The following is a 25,178-nucleotide window of genomic DNA, read 5'->3' as shown; positions in this document are numbered from 1 at the left end:
AAAACTAGCCAAGGCTCTGCTTTCCAAACTGAAGGTGACACTCAGCAAAGAGCTTTCCTTAGCTGAGCTCACCCGCCCGGTAGTGGGGTGGGCAGCACCACCTCGGTGCCCTCGGACCCCCTCGGGCCACTTGAGGGACAGGGCCTGGGGAGCCTGAAGCCCTGCCCTTCTCCGTGAAGCTGGATTCCAGCACCTCCCCGGCCACCCGCTGCAAGCTTCTCCTGTCTTTGCCCTCAGGAGTGGGTGTGTTTGCCCACCTTCCCCTGATGCTTCTCTCGGAAGCCGTCAGGGCCAGGCCCAAGGTGCCACCGATGCTGTCTATTCACCTTTCACTGAAGGAGCCCCAGGCAGGATGCGAGGGTCCTGTAGGCGGTGTGCAAGGGAGGGACCTGTGAGCAAGGCTGATGTGGGGTTCCTAACACCTGCCTCTTATGGAAATCTGCAAAGAGGACCATTGTAGATGCAGCTCCCACGGCAGGTCCACACCCTCTTTCACCATCCACAGGGGATGGAAAGGATTAGAAAGCACCCATTTTTGTTTCATCAACAAGCAGGAGAGGGTTCCTGTTTTGGTTTGGTGTTGCTGGTCAGGGGCACAGCCTCTGAGCCAGGAACTGTGTGCCGCCGTTCCGGCTTCCAGCCTGGGCCGAGTCATGGGAGCTGAGCTCCCACCGCCCGTTATGGAGCCAGCACAGTGCAGCCCACCCCAGCGCTGCTGTAAAGGTGAGCAGGTGGAGGTGTGTGTGGAGAGCTCCTCCTCCAGTGCTTGTCCTCAGAAGCACCCAGAAACTGGCTAAGCTGTGAGTTGGGAGTCCACCCACACTGAGGCAGCCTGATGCCTCCAGCTGCCCCTCCTCTCACTCAGCCCCTTCACCCCCGGCTTTCACATGAGAAATGCAATCTCCACCCCACCCCATGGAAAGGCTGCAGCAAAAGCAACAAAAGGTTGAAGATTACTTGAGTATAATGAGTTCTGAGGATATTCCTGAAATTTGGTGCTTGCAGGAAGATAAGGATTAATAAAACTAAGATTATCTTAGTTTGTAAAAACATAACAAACTCACCAGGTGAACTGATTCTTATATCATAAAATCATTTGCGGGGGAGGGGGGCGGCTAGCCTTCTGTTTTCATAAAGGCAGTCTCCTTTGCAAATTTTTTACACACGAAATTAATCAAAACACAGCAGGCAGTTATTAAAAGTCAATCAATCAGAAGACAATGTGGCAGCTGAGAAATAAGAGTTGTGAGACGCCAGGGGAGGAGGAGCAGAATGGAACATTCTTGGTACTTGGGGCTCATGATGGTTTAATAAATGTCCATGTGATACGTAATGGAACGGGAACAGCAAAATAAACCACAAAACAAAATGAATTGCCACAGTGATTGGCAGGTGGTGGTGGGGGTGGGGAGCAAGAGAGGACAGGTTATCAACTTGAAGGAAGGAGGCAGAGAATAGCCATGACGTCATGAAGCCCTGTGTGCGGGGGAGGGGCAGGGACAAGCGTGGCTGCTCATGCACTTGCCCATCAGCCATTTAGGCATAATCGCCTTTTATGTAAATGTACATTAATGAAGACCCTATGCTCCAAACTCTGAACCTGAACAACTACACCCTGAGAAACTCTATTTGCTCATTCATTCCAAAAACACGGGTTTGCTCTTGGGTTCTCTGGCCAAGGCCTCCTTGAAGCTGCTCATTCTGACGGAGGAGATAACCCAGGGGGAATCAGGAAGGGGTCCAGAAGATGCTGACAGCTGACAATGGGGTGGGGGGGCAGGAATCACTCGGGGGACTCGGGCCTCATCAGGAGGGTGGGGTTGTGTCAGCTTCATTCCACCTTTGGATCACACGTGGAGTTTAGTGTGTGTGTACACAGATGCACGCATGTCACATACAAGTGTGTACATCATCTATACCAAGTGCATATGTTTAGAAAACTTTCTAGAGCGCGTTAGGTTGTGTGGGTCCATTTATTCTAACTAGTCCTTCACGCTCCTTTTATAAAGCTCTGGGTTAAGAGAACTCTTGGAAGCAATATGCCGAAGCAGTCCTGGAAGAGAAGTGAAAGTTCTGGTGCCCGCTCTGCTCTGAGTACTGGTGTCCCACCAAATTCGTATGTTGAAACCTAACCCCCTGAGGTGATGGTGTTAGGAGGGGAGGCCTGTAGGAGCTGATTAGGTCATGAGGGTAGAGCCCTCATAAATGGAGTTATAGATAGTGAAGTCGCTCAGTTGTGTCCGACTCTTTGCGACCCCATGGACTGTAGCCTACCAGGCTCCTCTGTCCATGGGATTTTCCAGGCAATAGTACTGGAGTGGATTGCCATTTCCTTCTCCAGGGGATCTTCCCAACCCAGCGATCAAACCCGGGTCTCCTGCATTGTAGACAGACGCTTTACCATCTGAGCCACCAGGGAAGTCCATAAATGGGGTTAGTGCCCTTTTAAAGGGACCCCCATGCTACTCTAGCATGGAGACATATACATTACCCTACGTAAAGTAGACAACCAGTGGGAATTTGCTGTATGACTCATGGAGCTCAAACCAGTGCTCTGTGACAACCTGGAGGGGTGGGATATTGGAGGTGGGAGGGAGGTTCAAGAGGGAGGGAACATATGTCTGATTCATGTTGATACAGGCAGAAACCAACAAAATATTGTAAAGCAGTTATCTTTCAATTAAAAATAAATAAGATTTAAAAAAAAGGACCCCAGAGAGCTCCCCCACCTTCTAGCATAGGAAGATACAAGGTGGCTGTCTGCAGGCTGGAAGAAACCTATGATGCTGGCACCATGACTGGGGAAGTCCAGACTCCAGAACCACAAGCAAGAAATGTCTGCTCTTTACAGCCATCCAGTCTGTGGGGTTTTGTTACAGCGGCAAGAGTGGATGAGGTAGTGCTCAGAGCAGGGGGAAGAGACAAGCGGTGCCCCACTTACAGCAGCCCCTGGTGGTGGTCAGCGCGTCTGCGTCACGGGTGCCACATGAAGACACACACCTGCACATGCAGACACACACCCACTTACACAGGCGTTCAGAAGCACACAGGGAGGCCTCGGGGCCACTGTCTGTTTTTTAATGGGATCATTCTACATGGACTTATGTACACTTTCACTCTTCTTACTCAAAAATACCTCCGAGGAATTTTTCTGCATCAACTGATTTAGCTCTAATTCATTTTTAAAGTAGTTGTACATATCAGAATATGAATTTACTATAATTTATTCAAACTTTCACCTGCTGATTAAGTTCACATAATAGCCCGGGTTTTTCCTCCCCCCCTTTGCCCCTTTTTTTTTTATTGCCAATAAGGCTACAATAAAGATGCTTATGCCGATATTCCTAAGTGCTTTTATTTTTATGGACAAAGTTCCCAGAAGCAGGAACTGAAGGACAAGCATTTTTAATGTCAACAGGTGTTACCCAGACACTTTCCCAAAGGTTGCAGACCCTTCGCATGTCGCCAGGGATGTCGCTGTCTTATATGCTTTGCCCATCAGTGGGTATAAAGTGACGCACTGTTCCTTGAACTTGCACTTGCAAATACCAGCAAGCTTGCACACAGTTAGTACAGCTCCTGAAATTCAGATCCCTCGCCTGTGAACTGCCTCTTCAACCCCTCCGTCCATCGTTGCTTTGGGTTTCCCCACTTTACACCCCTAAAATGGATATGATCTTGTTCTTGGATTTGTACTTTTCATTTTTCACATTCAAACCCTTAATTCATCCATCTATTTTATATGACAGAGGTTCAATATTATGAAGCTTCCAGGTGAATCACCACTTATTAGACGAATTATCCTTTCCCATCACCTCTGTCACCATTCTACCCCATTTCTACAGTATTTTCTATACTACTCTACTGACCTCCTTGTTTGTTTTCATGTAATACCATAATAATTGGATTGCAGTGGCTTAAAAATGTTATCTTTTTCACACTTTGGCAATTAATTCCTGGACATTCTTTGCATACTGGAGTGGGCTGCTGTGCCTCCTCCAGGGGGTCCTCTCACCCCAGGGCTTGAACCTGAGTCTCCAGATAGTAAGTTTCCCTCCAAAGCCTCGGTGAGCACTTCCAGTCCCTCGGGCTTTGTTTTCTGTCGGCCTCTGGACTTCAGAGCTTTCTCCTCCTGGTCCTGCGTGTGCAGAGAGAGCTGAACATTCACACTCAGATCGGTCTCCGCCCCCCGGAGAACCTGGATCCCAGCAGCCTTCTGGAGAACCCCCTGCTTTCAGACTTTTGTCCTGGCCCAACCCAGGGCAGGGGCGGCTGGGAAGCGTCCCTCACTGAGTGTCCCTCCAGCCTCTAGGTAGGAGGCGGGGCTAGATCTAGAGCAGCTGAAAAGAGAACGAGGTTGTAACCCCACCTCCTCCCAGACCTGTTTTCATCTTTATCACTTATTTTTCCTTTTTGCTGTCTACTAAAATCAGAGAAAATGACAGATATCAGCAGTAAGTCTAAACAGAGTAGCCTCATGCTGACATGACATGTCAGATAGCTATAAATGACATGAAAGGATGTGAATCACTATATAATGCATCGCCCCTGGTGATCAATTCTAGGGAAGCAAATATGTTTTTATTTGTTCATAATGTGTTAATAAATATGGGTGAGAGATAATTCCAACTGTCCTGTGGGTCAACAGGATCATTATTGCTTCTAGGTTTATAAATAAGATGAGCTAAATCAGGCATGTGAAAGCCTAGTAAGGCATTACAAAGGAAGGTATCACATGCAGTGGGACACGTCATCCATCTCAGAAGGCCAAGAAGCCCCTGGGTTCTGATTAGGCTAATCCACAACCAGGCACACTGAAGGTGCTGAGTCAGACCATATATGTGTTGAGGAAAATCTGGGGGTGATGCTGTGAATGTACTCAGGTACTTAAACCTACCCTAGAGGCCCTGAAACCCTGAATGTTCACTGGAAGGACTGATGCTGAAAGTGAAGCTCCAATACTTTGGCCACCTGATGGGAAGAAGAGACTCATTGGAAAAAACCCTGATGCTGGGAAAGACTGAGAGCAGAAGGAGAAGGGAGCAACAGAGGATGAAATGGTTGGATGGCATCACCCACTCAATAGACATGAGTTTGAGCAAGCTCTGGGAGATGGTGAAGGACAGGGAAGCCTGGCGTGCTGCAGTCCATGGGGTCGCAAAAAGTCAGGCAAAACTGAGCAACTGGACAACAGAGACCCTGAGGCAGCAAGATTAAGAGCAGGGACCCTTAAGTCAGCCAACACCCATGGAATTCACCTGGCGTGGCCCCAGTCTTCATGAAGGAATTAGGCTCCAGAGTCTCAATTTCCTCAAAGGGATGCTCTCAGGACAACTGTGATGATGATATTAAACAAGGGACTTGTGCACCTGGTCAGGCTGGGGGCTCAGCCAGTGGCCCTTACTGTGACTGATGAAAACTCAACTAAGCTGCTCACAGGACTGCCTCATCATTAAGCCCCAAGCCCCCATCAGGGAAGCTGGGAGAGTGGCCCTGGCTATGTGGGGATGCACGCAGCCATCGGAAGGAGACCCTCTGGTGTTCAGCCCACCTGCAGGCTACCCCAGTCCCAACACAGGCCCTTCACTTGTGCGACTGCTGCTGCAGGGTGACAGCTGCCCTCCACCTAGCACGTCGGGCGCTGGCCCCAGGATCCACACCCAGCATTTTGGGCTGGATCCTGAACCTCAGGAAAGCTCCAGACCTCTCTAGTTCCTTCAGTTCCACAGCACTCACTAAGGCCCCCTCAACCGTCTCTCCCATTTTCATAACTTGCCTTTCTTGAGTCATATGTTTATTTCCCTAACCAGGAAGATAGGAAGGAGCTGAATTTAAGTTTCCAGGGGCGGTTGGTCCTTGGTACTGTTTTAGAGATGCTGGGAGAGTGGATAAAAGCCCACCATCTCTTGCCCTGTCCCTTTGTCTCTTTCGAAAATCACATTTTAAAGTCTGCAAACATTTCCATAGTTATTAAAACTTGGCATATCAAAAAAAGGGAGACTATTAAAAGTGACTTGAAGGGCTGGGGAAATTCCTACTCACTAGAACTCAAGGAGGAATGGCAGAACCCTTGGGGTGAATGGACTATGTTTCACATCCGGTGGGAATTGCTAGAGAGCAGGGAGCACAGGACTGTCCAGAGAAGCACCAGCCTTGGCGCTGCCACTGGCCTGTAGCCCACGAGGGCAGCTGTCCAGCACTCGGGCCCCTGGGGGAGCAGAGGCTGCAGGACCACAAAGATCAGAGGAATCACAGTCCTGGACCAGCGCCCCACCAGTGAGGAGAAAGTGGGGGGTGGGGGGCGGGGGGGGGGTGCGGGGCGGAGGGGGCTGTCGAACTGTAAATGAACTATCTGTGGCCCTGGATGAGTTCCTCGTCCTTCTATAATAAAGAGTCAAAAGTCGTTCAAGCCTGCTGACAGTCTGCAGGCAAAATGATGTCATTCCGATTCCTGCTTTTCCCCTAAGCTGTAACTGGCTATTATGTAGGAATGTCTACTTTAATCTCCTTTTCTTCAAGTCGAGTTAAACGCCTGCTTAGTAACTCCTGCCCACCCATCATTCACACAGAAACCCAGTGTTCTAAGAATAATGAAGAAGCAGAACCACTGTCAGACTTAGAATGAAAACCTAATAACCGCAGAAGCAATTTGGGGAGCAATTTTAGGTCAGATATATTTGGAGAGAAAATTCATATAAGACAGAAGAGGTATTTAACTAAGACCTAGAATTCTGGAATGGTCAATGAATATAACTGAAAAGAATACTACCCCTGAAATTATAAATCCTAAAACCATTTTAGAGATTTTAGATTCAGGAGAAAGAGAAACCAAAAAGCAGAGCAGCAAAAGAGCTTACTTCTCAAACAATCCATTTTCTCCATTCATCTCACGAGTCTCCCCCACACTCCCCTCCCCAACAAGTGGCTCTTAAAGTAACTTGTTCCTTATAGAGATTACAGGCAGGAAATGAACCGAGTGCTTTGAATGGTTTCTTACCTTAACTATGCTGATAGGCTTTCGAGATAAGTGAAAACTTGCATACAGCAAAAATGTCAAAATAAAAATGAAGGCTCTGTACCTGAAACAGAAAACAGTGGCAGGGATGACATAAAATAATATAATCTGCCACATGACACAGCAGTCCCACTCCTGGGCACATGCCAGGCAAAAACAGTTCACAAAGGCCCGTGCTCCCCTGTGCTCGCAGCAGCACCATTCACAATAACCAAGACGTGGAAACAACGTGCACATCCACCGACAGATGAATGGATAAAGAAGGTGCGGTGTGTACACACACACACACACACACACACACACACACACACACACACGCACGCACATTCACAGTGGAATACTACTCAACCATGAAAAGGAAGGAAACAATGCCATTTGCAGCAACACAGACGGACCCAGAGATTTCATACGAAGCAAAATAGGTCAGAAAGAGAAAGGCAAACACACATGGCATCACTTATACGTGGAATCTGACACAAATGAGCTTATCCACAAAATGCAGGCAGACTCACAGACACAGAGAACGGAGCTGGGGTTGCCAAGGCAGAAACCACAAGGAGGAGAGACAGAGTCAGGGCTTGGGACTGCCAGACACAGACCATCACACACAGAATGGATAAACAGCAACACCCCACCGTATGGCACAGGGGACTATACTTAATATCCCATGACAAACCACAACGGATAAGAATGTGAAAATGAATATAAATATGCATATCACTTTGCTGTACAGCAAACATTAAATGCAACACTGTAAATCAACTATACTTCAACAAAATAATAAAAGATGCATTAAGAATACATTGCAACTGTATTCTTAAATTTCCTTATGCTGTATGCTATTTATTCAGTCCTATATCAAAGATGAATCCTATATATCATATCACTACAATAGAATATTTAAAACAGGTGCCACTTTTACTTTGTAAATTGAAATTAAACATTCATGGGGAAAACTAATCAAAGAGGAATCTAGGACCCAGATGTACATATGTGTTTAAAGCGTAGACCAAAAAAAAAAAAGATTATTTAGTTTGTAACAAAATTAACTGCAAGTGACTTACAAGCCTGCTATCCTGGGCATTTAAGATCATATTTATTTTTTTACTTTTTAGCTTCTCTGCAACTTTTTAGAAGGACACAAGAAATAAAGAAATATAAATATTTCACTGACCTCAGTGAGAACAACTCAGTGATGCCAACAAGCTATGAATAAGGTCAATGACATAAAAACTATTGGCCGAAAGCCCTGGCTTATGAGAAAAGCAGTTTGAGAGGAACAGCTGAGCTGTATGGAGTGACAGACAAGATGCTCTAGCAAGAAGATGAAAGTTTATTCTGGTCTGAACGTTTGAACCAGGCTATAGAAAAACAACCCTTCAGGGAAGAAAACAGGTCAGGAGGAAAAAATCCTTGGCAAGAGATGACAAGGGGCTCCAGCCAGGAAGGCAGGCCCTCTGCATCTTGAGACCCAGCCCCCAACCCTGAAGAATCCATCCTGTTCTGTTCTGGAAATGCCAATGACCTTCAAACTGCGTGCAGGCTTCACTTGGTCATTAACCAAGGTGAAGGCAGAGGCCACAGAACCCAGAGGGGCCCCCTCTCTCTTTCTCTGCAGGGGAGCCACGACCCCAGGAGGGCGGCTCATTCTAAGGCCCTCAATATGGAAGGACCCTTGGGAGAAATGGGCGGCAGAGGAAGAGATGGTTGGATAGGATCATCGACTCAATGGACATGAATCTGAGTAGACTCTGGGAGACTGCCATGCTGCAGTCCATGGGGTCTCAAAAGAGTCAGACATGACTTAGCTACGGAACAACAACTTCCTCCTATCTCCACCCACATTTCTAGTGTTGTGATTTAGTTCTCAAGGCCAGCTTCCTACACTAACATAAAGACTCCTAGGGCTATCTGCCTCTCTGGCCACCAGAAAAGTAAGTAAGTGAAGTCGCTCAGTCATGTCTGAGACTTCGCGACGCCATGGACTATAGCATGCCACGCTCCTCTGTCCATGGGATTCTCCAGGCAAGAATACTGGGGTGGGTTGCCATGCCCTCCTCCAGCGGATTTTCCTGACTCAGGGATCAAACCTGGGTCTCCTGCTTTGCAGGCAGACACTTTACCATCTGAACCACCAGAGAAGTCCTAACTCCAGAAAAGGCAGGAGTTGAATATTTCCAGATTAAAAAAAGAAAAAAAAGTCATATTTCAGATGGGGGAAAAAAGACTTGGCAGTACAATAGGACTCAAAACTTCAACCTCTGGAACACCTGTGCTCAGTGGGTATGCACCACACCGGCTTGCCAGCTTTTCAATAAACACTTATAAAATGAATGCCCCCAGGCTCTATCCTTCAGCAAGGAAATGCTTGCTGATGAGTTTCCTAGGATTCTTTGCTCTTCAAGTCCCTGTCAATAAGCAGATAGGAAAAATGTGCAACTATAACAGAATGACTCTGTCACCTACCTCAAAGAACACAGACTGCAAGTTCGGTGGATTTGTGACCAAAGTCCGACCTTTGTCCTTGTGTTTCTGAAAGTTGTTATCCCAGTAGGGAGTCAGGGGGCTCTCACTTCTTTGCTGGTAGCTCTCCATGATCCCACCTACTGCTCCTCTGTGCTAACTTAGGAAGGTTCTGGACCACTGGAATTTTCAACACTTGACTCTCCAACTCACAGCTAGATCCACTGGTCATTCAGATGACCACTTGCTAGGGCTGGTGTAGGCTGGGGGCAACCCCGGTCAGCCCCCACCTGAATGCAGAGTTCCCTTTTCTCACCTCCACAAGGAGTAAGAAAACGTTCTCAGAGTGAGTCACCTCCAGCCCCTCCCGAACCAATATGACAGAAAGATCTGGAGCCCTCAGGGATGCTATGTACCACCAGCTTACAGGTGTGCTATCCACCAGGAGAATCTCAAAATAACCTAGCCCAGAAGGATGTGGAGAGAGTGGCTCTACTTAAATGGGCCTTGGGCTCATGTTCGCCACTCTCTACGCAGAACTTTCCACTTATAAACATTTTATTAAGAATGTTTAAAATATTAATATTAAAATTAAAATATATTTAATATATCTATTAAATAGAATAAATAAACCCAGAAATAGAGTTTGTCTTGTGTCCAGGTCTGAAGAGCCCTGGGGCCATAATACACCTGCATTCATATCTAGGCTGTCTCAGCTGTACAGGTTATTGAAAACTAGCCAGTCATTCCAGGCCCTTGCTTCCTTCTCCAGGGCCCCTGCCTCCTTCTCTGGGGCCCCTGTCTCCTTCTGCAGGGCCCCTGCCTCCTTCTCTGGGGCCCCTGCCTCCTTCTCCTGGGCCCCTGCCTCCTTTTCTGGGACCCCTGCCTCCTTCTCTAGAGTCCCTGCCTCTTTGTTGGGGCCCCTGCCTCCTTCTCTGGGGCCCCTGTCTCCTTCTCCTGGGCCCCTGCTTCCTTCTCCTGGGCCCCTGCCTCCTTCTCCTGGGCCCCTGCCTCCTTCTCCTGGGCCCCTGCCTCCTTTTCCTGGGCCCCTGCCTCCTTCTCCTGGGCCCTGGCTCCTTCTCTAGAGTCCCTGCCTCTTTGTTGGGGCCCCTGCCTCCTTCTCTGGGGCCCCTGCCTCCTTCTCCTGGGCCCCTGCCTCCTTCTCCTGGATTCCTGCCTCCTTCTCAGGGACCCCTGCCTCTCTGGGGCCTCTGCCTCCTTCTCCGGGGCCCCTGCCTCCTTCTCCTGGGCCCCTGCCTCCTTCTCTGGGGCCCCTGCCTCCTTCTCCTGGGCCCTGCCTCCTTCTCTAGAGTCCCTGCCTCTTTGTTGGGGCCCCTGCCTCCTTCTCTAGAGTCCCTGCCTCTTTGTTGGGGCCCCTGCCTCCTTCTCCTGGACCCCTGCCTCCTTCTCTGGGACCCCTGCCTCCTTCTCTGGGGCCCCTGCCTCCTTCTCTGGGGCCCCTGCCTCCTTCTCCTGGGCCCCTGCCTCCTTCTCTGGGGCCCCTGCCTCCTTCTCCTGGGCCCTGCCTCCTTCTCTGGAGTCCCTGCCTCTTTGTTGGGGTCCCTGCCTCCTTCCCTCATGGGTGGTTCTGCAAGTGAAGCTCACTTGCACAGAGGCTGCAGGGTGGATGGAGGTCCCAGGACTGCCCCATGCATGGTGATGTGGACCAGAGCACAGTCATCGGGGACTACAGAGTGGAGAACTTGCCTCTGGATGTTTTCAGTTCAGTTTTGTGTGGAAGTGAAACACCCTAATGAATCAGCCCCTCTGGGAAGAGTATAAGCCATGCCTGCCATGCTAAGTTGCTTCAGTCGTGTCCGACTTTGCAACCCCATGAACTGTAGCCTGACAGGCTCCTCTGGACAGAAGTGGGTTGCCATGCCCTCCCCCAGGGGGTCTTCCTGACCTAAGGATTGAACCCAGGTCTCTGTTTCCTGCATTAGCAGGTGGGTTCTTACCACTAGTGCCACTTGGAAAGCCCCAAGAGTACCAGAAAGGGAAAGTGAGAGTCCCTCCGTTGTGTCTGACTGTTTTTGACCCCATGGACTGTAGTCTGTCAGGCTCCTCTGTCCATGGAATTCTCTAGGCAAGAATACTGGAGTGGGTAGGAGTTCCGTCTTCCAGGTGATCTTCCCGACCCAGGGATCCCAGGTCTCCCGCATTGCAGGCAGTTTCTTTACCACCTGAGGCGCCCGATATTGTCTAGGAAGATCAGGGCATGTTCGTAAGCCTGGCTGATAGCACTATCTCTCAGGAGGCCCATCAGACTCTGCCACTTGCTCTGTGACCTTAGCAGGGTACTCGGAGGCAACCTGCCCTGCAGAATCAGGGCAAAGGTCAACTTACACTGCACACCAGGCATTTCCTAGAGACGGAATATGTGCCTCCTGAAGAGGAACCCCTATCGTTTATTTAGAAACCATCAGGTTGACTCTACTCCGTGTCCTTTCTCCCTCTTTCCGCATCTTCTTATGTAGAACCCTGGGGAGATGGGAAAGGCCGGCCACTAGAGGTTGAGTTTTCCCTTCCAGAAGGTCTGAACATGGCCCCACTGATCACTTTTAAATCACAGCAGCCACACTGTGGGGTTGGTACCTTCCTAATGGCCATGGAAACACCCTTGTCCTGGAAGGCAAGCAGACGTCTCACTTCTGGGGGTTATCCTAGGTTATGGGGATGAAAGGCCTAAATAGCCTTCTGGAAGTTCTTTCCCATTTTGTAATTCTATCCTCACCTACTTTCTTCCTTCATCATTTATGAAGTAAGGACTTTGGATAGTATTTGTTTTATCCATCTTGTAGTGGATTTAATGCTGTTTCCCCAAAACTGAAAGTGAAAGGTGCTCAGTCGTGTCTCACTCTTTGTGACTCCCAAAACTGATGTCCACTATAAATCTTAGAATGTGACCTTATTTTGGAAATCAGATCTTGCAGAGGTAATTAGCTGAGGTCACACTCAACTCCTATAAAGAAAGTTGGGCACTGAAGAATTGATGCTTATGAACTGTGGTGTTGGAGAAGACTCTTGAGAGTCCTTTGACTGCAAGAAGATCCAACCAGTCAGTCCTAAAGGAAATCAGTCCTGGATACTCATTGGTAGGACTGATGCTGAAGCTGAAGCTCCAACACTTTGGCCACCTGATGTGAAGAATTGATTCACTGGAAAAGATCCTGATGCTGAGAAAGATTGAAGGCGGGAGGAGAACAGGACGGCAGAGGATGAGATGGTTGGACGGCATCACCAACATGATGGACATGAGTTTGAGTAGGCTCTGGGAGTTGGTGATGGACAGGGAAGCCTGGCGTGCTGCAGTCCATGCGGTCACAAAGTCAGACACCACTGAGCAACTGAAATGAACTGAATACTCAACTCCAGGTGGCACTGGTGGTAAAGAACCTTCCGGCCAATGCAGGAGACCTACGAGATGCAGGTTCAGTCCCCGGGGGGCGGGGAAGATCCTCTGAAGGAGGAAATGGCAACCCACTACAGTATTCTTGCCTGGGAAACCCCATTGACAGAGGAGCCTAGCCAGCCATGGTCCATGGGGTCATAAAGAGACACAACTGAAGCAACCTAGCATGCATATGACATCATATAACTCACATATGACGTCATATAACTCACATACGACGTCAAATCCACTGAGATCTTAAATCCAGCTATGGGTGCTCATAGAAGGCCATGGGGAGACAGAGATAGACAGGGAGGAAAGGTTACGAGGCAATGAGGGCAGAGCAGGACAGATACTGCCATGAACAGCCAGCAGCCGCCAGAAATGGGAAGAGGCCAGAAAGTGTCCTTCCCTCAAGCCTTCTGTGACAGCACAGCCCTGTGACACATGGATCTCAGGCTCCTCCTTCCAGATCTGTGAGAAATTAATTTCTGTCCTCTTAAGCCATCCAGCTTGTGGACTTGTTACAGCACCCCCAGGAAACTAATATAATCCAATACTTTGATTCCTGTTTTGTGCTACATTTAGGCTTGTGAATACTAAGCAAATACAATTAAAAATGAATAATTTGATCCTTAACTTCATCATTGTTCCACTTACTTTCTGTAGTTATGTCTGACAATAGGTAGCATTCTTTGTATCTAGCAATATTACAAGACTAGGATTTGGGTTCGGAGAAGGCAATGGCACCCCACTCCAGTACTCTTGCCTGGAAAATCCCATGGGCAGAGGAGCCTGGTAGGCTGCAGTCCATGGAGTCGCTAAGAGTCGGACATGACTGAGTGACTTCACCTTCACTTTTCACTTTCATGCATTGGAGAAGGAAATGGCAACCCACTCCAGTGTTCTTGCCTGGAGAATCCCAGGGACAGGGGAGCCTGATGGGCTGCCTTCTATCAGATCGCACAGAGTCGGATACGACTGAAGTGACTTAGCAGCAGCAGCAGCAGTATTTGGGTTAACCGCAAGTTTCTAGCCATAAAAGCCCCTCTCAGCAATGCTCCTTCGAAGCATCCTCAGAAATGTCCTAGATGCTGCCTGCATTCCCAGATAAATGGCAGCCTGCTCCTAGTTCAGAGACTTAAGGGAGAATACAGCTTCCTTCCTTGAGTCTTATTTATCTAGGTAATAGGCAAATAAGAAGTTAAAAAAAAATGCTTTAGATGAGAATAACTGAACAGTTGATTTCCCTGGTGGCTTAGACTGTAAAGAGTCTGCCTACAATGCAGGAGACCCGGGTTCGATCCCTGGGTTGGGAAGATCCCTTGGAGAAGGAAATGGCAACCCACTCCAGTATTCTTGCCTAGAAAGTCCCATGGACGGAGGAGCCTGGTTGGCTACTGTCCATGGGGTCACAAAGGGTCGGATACGACTGAGTGACTTCACTATCACTATCACTAATGACCTGGCACAGAAATGAGTAAGAAGACATCTTACTTTAGGAACAAGGAAACCACACGTGATAGGAGTCCCTCCAGAGCACCCTAAAGGGGGCCATGATGTCAGCGACGTTAAGTACTGACCACCTGGTTTGGGGGCTCTCTGCCTCATTGCCCGTCAGAGAAGATGCCATTTTCTCTCTACTAATTAATAACCATTTGTGGGAAAACACTCTGAGGTTAGGTAGCTAACCCAGTTGTTCACCCAACTTTCTCCCAATTTTGTGTGTCTACTGATGCTCCTTACCTAAACCAAGCATTCCTGATGGTTTCAGAAGGTGACAATCTAGCTTGGACACTCCTGCTCTGTACTCAGTGGCTGGCATCCCACTGTGGGAAAGCTTTCCCTCCTCCCATTTATGCTTATTCAGTTATAGGAGCATGGACTCGTTTCAGTCAATGGGCTATAACTCATTACTAGTATTGTTTATTTAAAATATTATCCCAGGGACTTCCCTGGTGGTCTAGTGGTTAAGAATCTATCTGCCAATGCAGGGAATATGGGTTCAATCTCTGGTCTGGGAACTAAGATGGCACATGTCACGGCGCAACTAAACCCACTCACTGCAACTACTGAAGCCTGTGTGCTCTGGAGCCCCAAACAAGAGAAGCTGCAGCAGTGAGCAGCCTGTGAACCACAACTAGAAAGTAGCCCCCACCCGCTGCAACTAGAGAAAGGCTGCATGTAGCCACGAAGAGCCTGTGAGTTGCAAAAAGACCCAGCACAGCCAACAAAAAATCTCATCTCATATTCGGCCAGTGGGAGCCACTTCATTTTTAAGCACTGTCTTATTTTTTGACACCAGGTATTCCCGGCTCATCTCACTTTCCCTCGCCCAGTGATGACACCATCTTAGTCTCCAAGGCTGCCTGCCTGGCTCCTTCGATAGGAAATGGTACACAGAAACCAAGATCTAGCACCAGGGGTGCTCACTGCTGCTGGGATGCTGCTGTTTCCAGGGCCTATCTCCAGCCGAGAGCAGGCATTTTACACACATGCACCCACAACACATACCCACACATCACACACACACACACACATATACCCACACATACCCACACATCACACACACACATACCCACACATCACACACATATTTCTCCGCTTACCTGCTCTCCAGTTTTTCTTGATATCTTTAATTTCAACCCAGCACCACATGATTCATCCAGTCCCCTCAGCCCCACCAACATCTGTAACCCCATGACTGTCAGTGAGGAGCTGTCTCCTTTCTGTGTTATATCTGACAAAAATGCGTAAGCTGAATCCAACCATGAGGAAACGACAGACACATTCAAAAGAAAGTGAAACTCGCTCCGTCGTGTCTGACTCTTTGTGACCCCGTGGACTACATAGTCCATGGAATTCTCCAGGCCAGAATACTGGAGTGGGTAGCCGTTCCCTTCTCCAGGGGATCTTCCCAACCCAGGGATCGAACCCAGGTCTTCCGCATTTCAGGCAGATTCTTTACCAGCTGAGCCACAAGCAAGTCTATAAAATAAATGGCTTGTACCCTCTCAAAATGACAAGCTTACAGGAGACAAAGAAAGACAAAGAAAGGCCAAGATATGGTTCCAAATTAAAGGAAACTAAATACACAGGATGACTAAATGCCGAGTGTGACCACACACTAGATCCTGGCCCAGGGAAAAATCTATAAAAGAAAAAGAAAAATCTATAGAAAGATTTCAAAACTCTATAGAAAAATCTATAAAAGACATTATTGGATATTTGAACATGGACTGTGGATTAGATAACAGCATTACACCATGTAAAACTTCCTGATTTTGATCTTTGTGTGCAGTTATATGTGCTATGCTTAGTTGCTAAGTTGTGTCTGACTCTTTGTGACCCCATGGACTGTAGCCCACCAGGCTCCTCTGTCCATGGGGATTCTCCAGGCAAGAATACTGGAGTGGGCTGCCATGCCCTCCTCCAGGGGATCTTTATAACCCAGGGATAGAACCCAGCTCTGCCCCATTGAGGGCGGATTCTTTACCATCTGAGCTACCAGGGAAGCAGTTATACGAGAATATCTTATTTACAGGAAATACATACTAACGTATTTAGAAATAAAAGGGTATAATGTCTGCAACTTGCTCTCAAATGGTTCATGAAAAAGCATGTGTGAGTGTGTGCGTGTGTGTGTACATACATCTGCACACACACACAGATGAGAGAAGATGAAAAGAAAGTGAAAGTGAAGTCGCTCAGTCGTGTCCCACTCTTTGCAACCCCATGGACTGTAGCCTATCAGGCTCCTCTGTCCATTTGCTCTGCCCTAGGCTTACTCTACTCAAGATTCAAAGTCCCAGGACAGAGAGGCTGGTTCGCCCACCTTAGGCCCTCTCCTGCCTCCTGCTGGACCTGGGCTACAGCAGAAGGTCAGAGGGATGGAGCCTCAGGGGTCCATCTCAGGCTTCTGTAAGGGGACAGAAGATCCTGAGACTCACTCCCCTGCTGGTCACAGCTGCACACAAGGGAGGGAAGTCAGCTCCCCGAAGATCAGAGTGCTGCTAAAAATATATTAAAAATGTCCTTCGTAGGAATGTTGACACTGATTCTCTTACAGCCAAGGAAGCTGAGGTCTAGAAAGGTTAAATAACCTTTCAAGGTCAAAGAGCAAGTTTGCGGTAGAGATGGAACAGAAATGAAGACAAATATGCCATCTCTGTGCCACTCAAAGAATGGTCTGTGGACCCACAGTATCACATCACCTGGGAGATGTAGGTTCTCAGGTGCCACCCCAGGTCTACTGAGCCAGGATCAGCATTTTAACAAGTTTTGAATGATTCCCATGCACATTACAGTGTGAGAAGCAATGCTCTCTCTCTGAGATTTTAACCTAAAAAAAAGGGAGGCGGGGGTTGTGATTACAGGAGTTCTGTGTAACATTCTTATCATTTTCTCCTGTGAGTTTGAAAAATTGTATCCAAATAAAGTTATAAAAGAAAACAAAAATAAATACCCACTAAAAAAAGGTAAGTACTGAACCACTTCTGTCTAGACTAGCACTAGATGGGAAATGAATCGACAAGCAAACTGTTCTAGGACGAGCCAGATGTCTGAAGTCACTTCTGAGACCCCGTGGGCACACCAGCCACCAGCCTGGGCCAGAGAAGCTGCAAAGGATGTGTAGGCAGCACATGGCCGGGAGATGGAGCTTAGGGGACCCAGAACACACGCTGTGGCATAAACATCACCCTGAGCAGAAGGCATTTGAGTTTCTGAAATCTCTCATCTGCCTAAAAACAGAGCCCCCAAAACAACTCAACTGTCATCAGTCCTCCCTGGGAGCAACCGGGAGAGACTTAGTACCAGAGGCGGGAAGCACCCACCTCACACAGAAACAGACTCTGTCACAACTGTATCCTGGCTCCCTGCTAGTCTCCCAAGGGCCCGTTTACCTTTCCAAAAAGTCATCTGCTTTCCCAAACGTGCCCTCCTTCTTCTCTTCCCCTGCTAAGGTGGTATATACACCCCAAATTCTAAGGCCCCCAGGAGTCACCTTTTTCTGTGAACTCCCACATACACGTGGCTAAATCTGTCTTCTCTCTTGGGCATCTGCCCTTTGTCAGTTTAATTCACATGCCCCGAGTCATTCAACCTAACAGGGTAGAGGGAACACACTTCTCTTCCCGACAGAGATCAGCAGGAGAGAGTATGGCTTAGAGACCAGACAGCCCAGCTCTAGACTCCGCCCTCACCTCCAGCCTCCTCCAAGGAGTGGGTGTGGGATTCACAAGTCTCCTAGGAGAAGGACTCTCAGAGAGCACACAAGGTGCTCTCGGAACAGAAAGCGGTGTTTTGGTCTGTGTTTAACTTGTTCAGATTTCATTTTCTCTTCCAAAGTCCCAGCTCAGTGACGCCACTCATACAGTTCAGAGTTAATACACTTATTTCACCCACAGCCATTTTACTCATCCTACCAAGATGATATTCAGTGGACTAGAGGCCACTGCGAACCCCAGAGGTTTTCAGTCTGTCTGTCACTGCAGAACCACAGGTGGACAACTCAGCAGCGTTCCTGGTCACCACTTCCACCACGGATAAACCATTCAACAGTTATGGGCAGGGCGGGCATCCACATGTGTCTTATCAGGAAACTGGGGCTGGGGGACCTGCTGGCTGCAGGGTGGCATGGTGCCCCGACTTACCACTGATCCCTGGAGAACGAGATGATGAAGCGAATGCCAGGGGGAAGCTGGGCCATTGACGCCTCCCTGGATGTGGAGCTTCAGTCATAAAATAAGATGCTTCATAAATAGGTTCTTAATCCCAGGAAGTGAGTAAGGATGCTCGTGGGGACTCGCCTCCTCTCTTCCCTCCAGCAGAGGCTCAGCCGTCTACAAGGAGAAGGAGGGGTGGAAAGGTCAGGCGTCGTCAGAGGCCCTGGCGGAAGTCACTGCACGCAGTGCGGTCACCCAGCCCAGAGCAGAGCCAGGCGCCACAGGGCACTCCCACCATAAAAGCCACCTGGCGGGGGTGGAGCGTCTGCCCTGCGCGGGCAGCTTATTCAACCATCACTGAAAGGAACTTCACATGATGTTCTGAGGGTGCAATGGAGAGAGAACGGCTGAATTTATCTCCATCCGGAAGGCATCCAGAAATCAACCACTCACTCTTCACCACCGCACTCCGCAGAACTGAGGTTCATACTCACAGGAGACCAGCAGGAGCCCAAAGGTCACACCAGGTGCTCAGTCACCAGAGGGCCACCAACCAGCCGGTCCTGATTCCCCCACTGGGGCCCAGGCCACGTCTGAGCTACAGTAACAGAGAGGAACGTAGGCCTGGACCAGGTGGTGGGTCTTCAAGCCCATCATTTGACTGTGGCTTTGCAATGGAGTCTAAATATATGTAATGCCATGGGGATGAATAGCTCGAATCAGCCTCCTCATTTCTCACTCCTGTGGTTGCTGCAGGGGCCTTGGAAAATGGCCCCTTTCTGAGCAAGACAGGAAGAAAGGGGCAGGGAGGCCTGGCCGCCCGTCCCAAAGCCAACCTCGCCACGTGTGCTGTCTTCCAGTTTTTCTCCTATGTTTGCTGGGTGAGGAGGAATCTTGGGGACCAATGCATTACATCACAGAGCACACCACGCACTCGGGAGCATGTACGGTTCCATCTTAGTGCTTATGGAAAAGTCACAGGTTATATGGTGTTTTTAAAGAAGGCTACTTTTGATGGAACACTGATTTTGATTTAAAGCTTAGAAATATATTCAATGTCTTTAAACAACTTCCTTGAGATAACAGACAAGTAACAGCCAATAGTTCTAATTTAGAGGATCTAAAATATTCCTAAGGGCCTTAGGATCCCCATGTTCACACTTGCCTTCCCTCTGGAGTGAGATTTCAAAACGCACCTTGGCGAGCCGTCACACAGCTATGAAATTAAAAGATGCTTGCTCCTTAGAAGAAAAGCTATGACAAACCTAGACAGTGTATTAAAAAGCAGAGACATCACTTTGCCAACACAGGTACGTGTAGTCAAAGCTATGGTTTTTTCAGTAGTCATGTACGAGTGTGAGAGTTGGACCACAAAGAAGGCTGAATGCTGAGGAATTGATGCTTTTGAACAGTGGTGCTGAAGAAGACTCTTGAGACACCCTTGGACTGCACGGAGATTAAACCAGTTAATTCTGAAGGAAATCAGTCCTGAATATTCATTGGAAAGACTGATCCTGAAGCTGAAGCTCCAATGCTTTGGCTACCTGATGGGAAGAGCCAACTCGTTGGAAAAGACCCTGATGCTGGGAAAGATAGAGGGCAGGAAAAGGGGGTGACAGAGGATGAGATGGTTGGATGGCATCACCAACTCAACGGACATGAGTTTGAGCAAACTCAGGGAGATAGTGAAGGACAAGGAAGTCTGGTGTGCTGCAGTCCATGGGATTGCAAAGAGCCAGACATGACTGTGGCGATGCTGAACAACAACAAGCTGTCATACCGTCCCCTGGCCCCCATCTCCTCTCAGAGAGGCAATGAGGCCCCTCTTTCTGCTTCAGCCAGGAGAACTACACCTTTGCTCCTACCAGCTCCTCATCCTGCCTGGAGTGCCACCTGCCCTTGTGGCTGGCCCTGGGCTGGGTAATCCCAGGCATGTCACAAACTTTCTGTTCCTTCACTTGCCCCAGCTAAAAAACAGGGATGGTGGCATCTACATTTTTTGGGTTGCTATTAAAAATGAGATGTGCGATCTGTGGACAGCCTTGAGCACAGAGCCTGGTGTGGAGGAGATGCCCAATCAGGAGGAGCTGGTTCTGTTCTCAGCAGACATCAAGAGAGGCATCAGGGGACTGCAGGCGACCGCTCAGCCCCCATTCCCTGGTCTAGCACAGAGCCAGCGCCCAGGAGACGTGTGGAATCAAGCTCCACACGCGTTTCAACACTGTTGTTGCTCATATCTCTAGATTTTAAAAAGATTTTATTAAAATTCTGCTCAAAATGAGTGGGCTCCTACTTGGACCTAAACATACTTTGAGAAGGGGCTTCTTAGGTGGCACTAGGGGTGAAGAACCCGCCTGGCAATGCAGGAGATATAAGAGACCAGGGCTCCATCCCTGTGTTGGAAAGGTCCCCTGGAGGAGGGCATGGCAACCCACTCCAGTATTCTTGCCTGGAGAATCCCATGGACAGAGAAGTGGGCGGGCTATGGTCCATAGGGTCGTAAAGAGTTGGACATGATTGAAGTGACCACACCCATACGTTGAGAAATAATTTTTGGGTGATGACTTTAAAGTAAAGAATTTGGTCTGAATTTTACAGCACCCAGAAATGGACGGTCAGAAGCAAATGTCCTCCTCTGTCCAGACACTGCTTCTCTAGGTACAGCTTATCTGGAAGTATCCTACTGCATCTATTTTACCCACTAAGGGACTCCCCTGGTGGCTCAGAGGTAAAGAATCTGCCTGCAGTGCAGGAGATGCGGGTTCAATCCTTGGTTTGGGAAGATCCCCTGAAGGAGGAAATGGCAACCCACTCCAGCATTCTTGCCTGGAAAATCCCATGGACAGAGGAGCCGATCGGGCTACAGTCCAAAGGGTAGCAAAGAGTCACATAAGACTGAGAGACTAAGCATATACGAACACATCAACTAATTCATCAACCTCAATTCAAGGCTGGTAAAACTTGGAATTTTAAAACAAAATCCAGAAGACATTGGAAAAATCAGCAGGAAAAAAAAAATCTGGATTTCCTTTGAAAACCATGGTTTTTCCTCCTCCTATAAAATGGGTGAACTCCAGTGCTATAAATTCTCACCGTCGGTGCAATTAAGATGTGTAAACATAGTGATTTTACATGTTGGACGTTAAGAGCTTGATTTAATTAGGCCCTTTCCTCCAAAGTCTGACCGGTGACCAATGATCATTCCAGCGAGGGCTGGTCAAGAGCTCCGAGGACACCGCTGACAACTCTGTGCTCTCCTGCCAGCCCCATGGCTGGCCCAGAGGCTGGCCTGGGGCGCTGGACACCTGGGGCAAATTCAGGTTGGTCCAGTTTCCCTCAATCCCCTCCCCCCTTGCTTCCTCTGGGCAGGTCCCCTCCAAAGAGAGAACAGCAGAACTGGAGCTAATCACTTGGTTTAAGCCTTGTTTTTGACACATAACCCAAGTACATAAAAAGAACATGCACTTTTTTAAAAAAATGGCTCTTAATAGACACCTGGAACTCACACCACCACAGCAGGGAAAAGTGTAAGAATATCCAGTTTCAAAGATAACAACTTCAGAAGCACCCCACCACAGCATCTCTGTTACAATCCACAAAGCATGTTTTTATACCCATCATGTGAAAGAGCCCAGCTTAGTCTATAAACTGTAAAACTATGAAATGGAATGACCTGAAGGCAATATGAATTCTGGAGCTCTGCCTTTGGCCTCACCATTTGGGGAAGAGTCCTGTGTACTCACTGGAGGTAAAAAAAGAGACTCAAAGGCAAGCAATGAAGAGAATAACACAGAAAGGGTCTTCCCACAACTGAAGCTCTGTTGTCAGTAGTCAAAGCAATACCATGCATACCTTAAATAATCTACCTAAAGGCAAAGCTTTTAAGCTGGGTCTTATTTTAAGGCAAACAAGTTTTCATACATCCTTCTTTTATGAGGGAGAGAAAGAGAATGAGTGAGGGAAACTTGCTTTCCAGAGAAAACACTTTCTATGGTCTGTGCTTTAGGCTGTCAGCAATAGTAAAGATTAATGACAATAGCCAGTATCTCTTTCCTGGGCTTCACAAATGCGAACCCTCCATCTCGATCGCTTTCTCCCACCAACAAGCAGCACCCCAGGTGGTCTGCACAACACAGAACCTGCAAAGGCGCTTCCAAAACCATGTGGTAAGACTCTGGGGGTCTCCAGTCCTGGGTTCTCAAGGTTGATTTTAAAAGGCCTTAAAGAAGGAGCAATGGGGGAAATTTAATCTAGCTACCAACTCAGACATCCTTAGACGATTGAAATTCGAGGGCAGGTGGGCACTCTCTAGGTAGGCAGCTCACGGAGAGGAAAGGAAAGACGGGCTAGAGAAATTCAAACCTGACGGTGGGGCGAGGGGCCTCCAACACTGGGGTCGCAGTCCCGGGTGGCCAGGTCACCGGGATCAGCACGGCGGCTGCGGAGGCTGGGACGGCAGGAGGGTGGGGGCAGGAGGAAAAATAAGCCAGAAGGTCGTTGCCTCGAGGCCGGGTGACTTTCCGGGGCTCTGAGTCCTGTAAATCACTCCCGGAGGCTCCGGGCTCTGGGGACTAGCCGCTCACAGACAAACAACCCGAAGGCCCCGGGTGCGGGCGCCGGCTCCTCCCCGCGGTCGGTCCCGGAGGAGGACAGGCGGGCACGCCCCCGTCTCCGCCGCGCGACTGCCCCGCGCCCTGCTCCCCGCCCGACCCCCGGCAGAGCTGTCACCGCGGCCCGGCGGCCCGGGAGGAGTCCGGGAGGACGGCTCGGCTCGCCCGCGCCCGGAGCTCCGATGGGCGGCTGCCGGCCCGGCACCGGCTCCGCGCCTCCGCCCCCGGGTCCCGGGGCGCCCGGGTGATCTCCTAGACCCACCCCCGCCCGGCTGCATCCGCCGCCCTGGGCCCGGGGCGCGCCCGGCCCGGGACGAGCACAAAGACGCGCGCCCGGCGCAGGGACCCCGGCTCTCCGCGCGTCGCCAGCGCTGGCAGGTGTCGCTCGCCCCGGCGCCCGAGTCCCCAGGCCCGGCCGGCGCGGGCGGTGGGCAGGGGTCCGCGCATCGCAAACCCTCTCGCCGCCCGGTCCGGGTCCCCACGCCTCACCTGCGCCCCCAGGCCCGCGCCCCGCCGCCCGGCCCCGCCGCCGCGGGCGCTTCCTGTCGCGACTTCCTGGGGCGGCGCGGAGGCCCCGGCGGCCCTTTCACTTTCAGCGACCGCGGGGCGCCGGCTCGGGCCCCTCCCCTCCGCCTCATCCTCCTCCCGTCCTCCCCCGGCCCCGGAGCCGCCCGGGGGCCCTGATAGCCCGGGGACTGCGGGCGGGGCGCCCCCACGCGGAGCCCGGGGCATCGCCGCGCAGGAGTCCTCCCCGCGGCCCCGGGTCCGCCAGCACCTGCCTGCGCGCGACCGGGCTTGAGTTCCCACTGCCGAAGAGGCGTTCCCCAAGGGCGCTTTGTCCTCAAGGCAGGTCCCACCCAGAGCGCGGCTTCCAAGGAAGGATGGCACTAAAGGGGCAGCCTTGCCGCTGCCACCTGCCCCCAACATTATTCCTATTATCTCCTCTCAGGAGTCAGACTCAGACTGACGTTGTATTAAATGAAAACGGGGCCCATGATAGCTTCGTTGACCCATCTTTGATCACACCTGTGTAAGTGTGACACGTGGCTCACCTCACCTGCTCTCAGTCACCTGCTCTAGACCAACCTCCCCTGTGCAGACATCCCCTCTCCTAATCCCGACGCTTGGCACCGCCCCTCCCCGCCCAAGCCTGATTATTTTCCTCCGGGACCCACAGAGCACCCAGGGTGGACACATGGCATCCAAACTCAGCCCAGGTGCCTGCTCCCAGGAAAGCAGCTCCCGGGAAGGGCCCCGTGAGACAGAAAAGAAACTCCAGGCAGAAGTGTCCGCATGGTTAAATTATGCTTGAAGCTAAAATAAATTCAACACCTGGCCGTAAATGCCGGAGAAGTCTGTAGGAGACAGAGGGCCCAGGGCCTTGTGGCCTCTGGGCAAGCACCCACCTGAGTCTCGGGAGACCCACCCAGGGTCTCAGGGGCCCTGCTGTGCCTGGGGGACACCATGCCATTCTTTCCCCCTGGCTGAACTGGGTGTCAAATACCCCAGCTCTGTTGGCTTTTGAGACGCCTCCTCCATGTGGGAAGGAGAACTGCCACTTCACTGAGGCCTGCGCTTCAGCCACAGGACGGCAGCTGCTCACCCTGCAAGGGAGGCGGCCCGTCTCCTGATTCCTGCCTCCCCTTGGTGAGGTCTGTTTTTCCCCAGACCTCCTCTCTCAGACAGGTCTCCTCCCTTCCCTAACTCCCCATTCCTGCGGATTCAAGCCTGCCCAGCCTGGCTTCCCCGTCCCTCCAAGTCACCTTGCACTCTCACCTGCCCAGGGCTCTGCTCAGGGCTCCCCAGGCTCCCAGCCTCCAAGCAAGCCCTCCCTCCCCAAATCCACTTCTCCAGTACCTCAAACTGCCCTCCCAAAGCAGACTGGACCCTGGCGTTCCTGAGAAAACCCTTTCAAGACCCCCGTTTGGATCAGGAACGAGCCCCAGTCCTTACTAGCTAGAAAGCAAGACCCAAACCCACTCATGACTCCAAGACCAAAGCTCAGACTGTTCTTCAGTTTCCAAGACTTTCTC

At 50.0% G+C, this 25,178-nt stretch overlaps 1 protein-coding gene across 5 annotated transcripts in view; it reads right to left on the bottom strand.

Moving 5' to 3' along the window:
• SLC37A1 (solute carrier family 37 member 1) overlaps positions 1-25,178 on the bottom strand; it is a 97,905-nt gene that overhangs the window by 48,606 nt on the left and 24,121 nt on the right. For 2 of the 5 annotated variants that reach the window (XM_042237480.1, XM_042237482.1), the window contains 2 exons: positions 18,524-18,712; positions 6,998-7,079 (listed from right to left, as the gene is read on the bottom strand). In XM_042237480.1, coding sequence (XP_042093414.1) covers positions 6,998-7,079; positions 18,524-18,579 — 138 coding nt within the window. In that variant the 5' untranslated portion in view covers positions 18,580-18,712. Of the gene's footprint in view, positions 1-6,997; positions 7,080-18,523; positions 18,713-22,897; positions 23,703-25,178 lie in introns of those variants that run through there. The other 3 variants (XM_042237478.1, XM_027960771.2, XM_027960779.2) reach the window with 3 other exon arrangements.

This window comes from Ovis aries, chromosome 1 (genome assembly GCF_016772045.2).
Source record: "Ovis aries strain OAR_USU_Benz2616 breed Rambouillet chromosome 1, ARS-UI_Ramb_v3.0, whole genome shotgun sequence".
Taxonomy (NCBI): Eukaryota; Metazoa; Chordata; class Mammalia; order Artiodactyla; family Bovidae; genus Ovis; species Ovis aries.
This window is presented reverse-complemented; position numbering and strand designations above follow the sequence as displayed.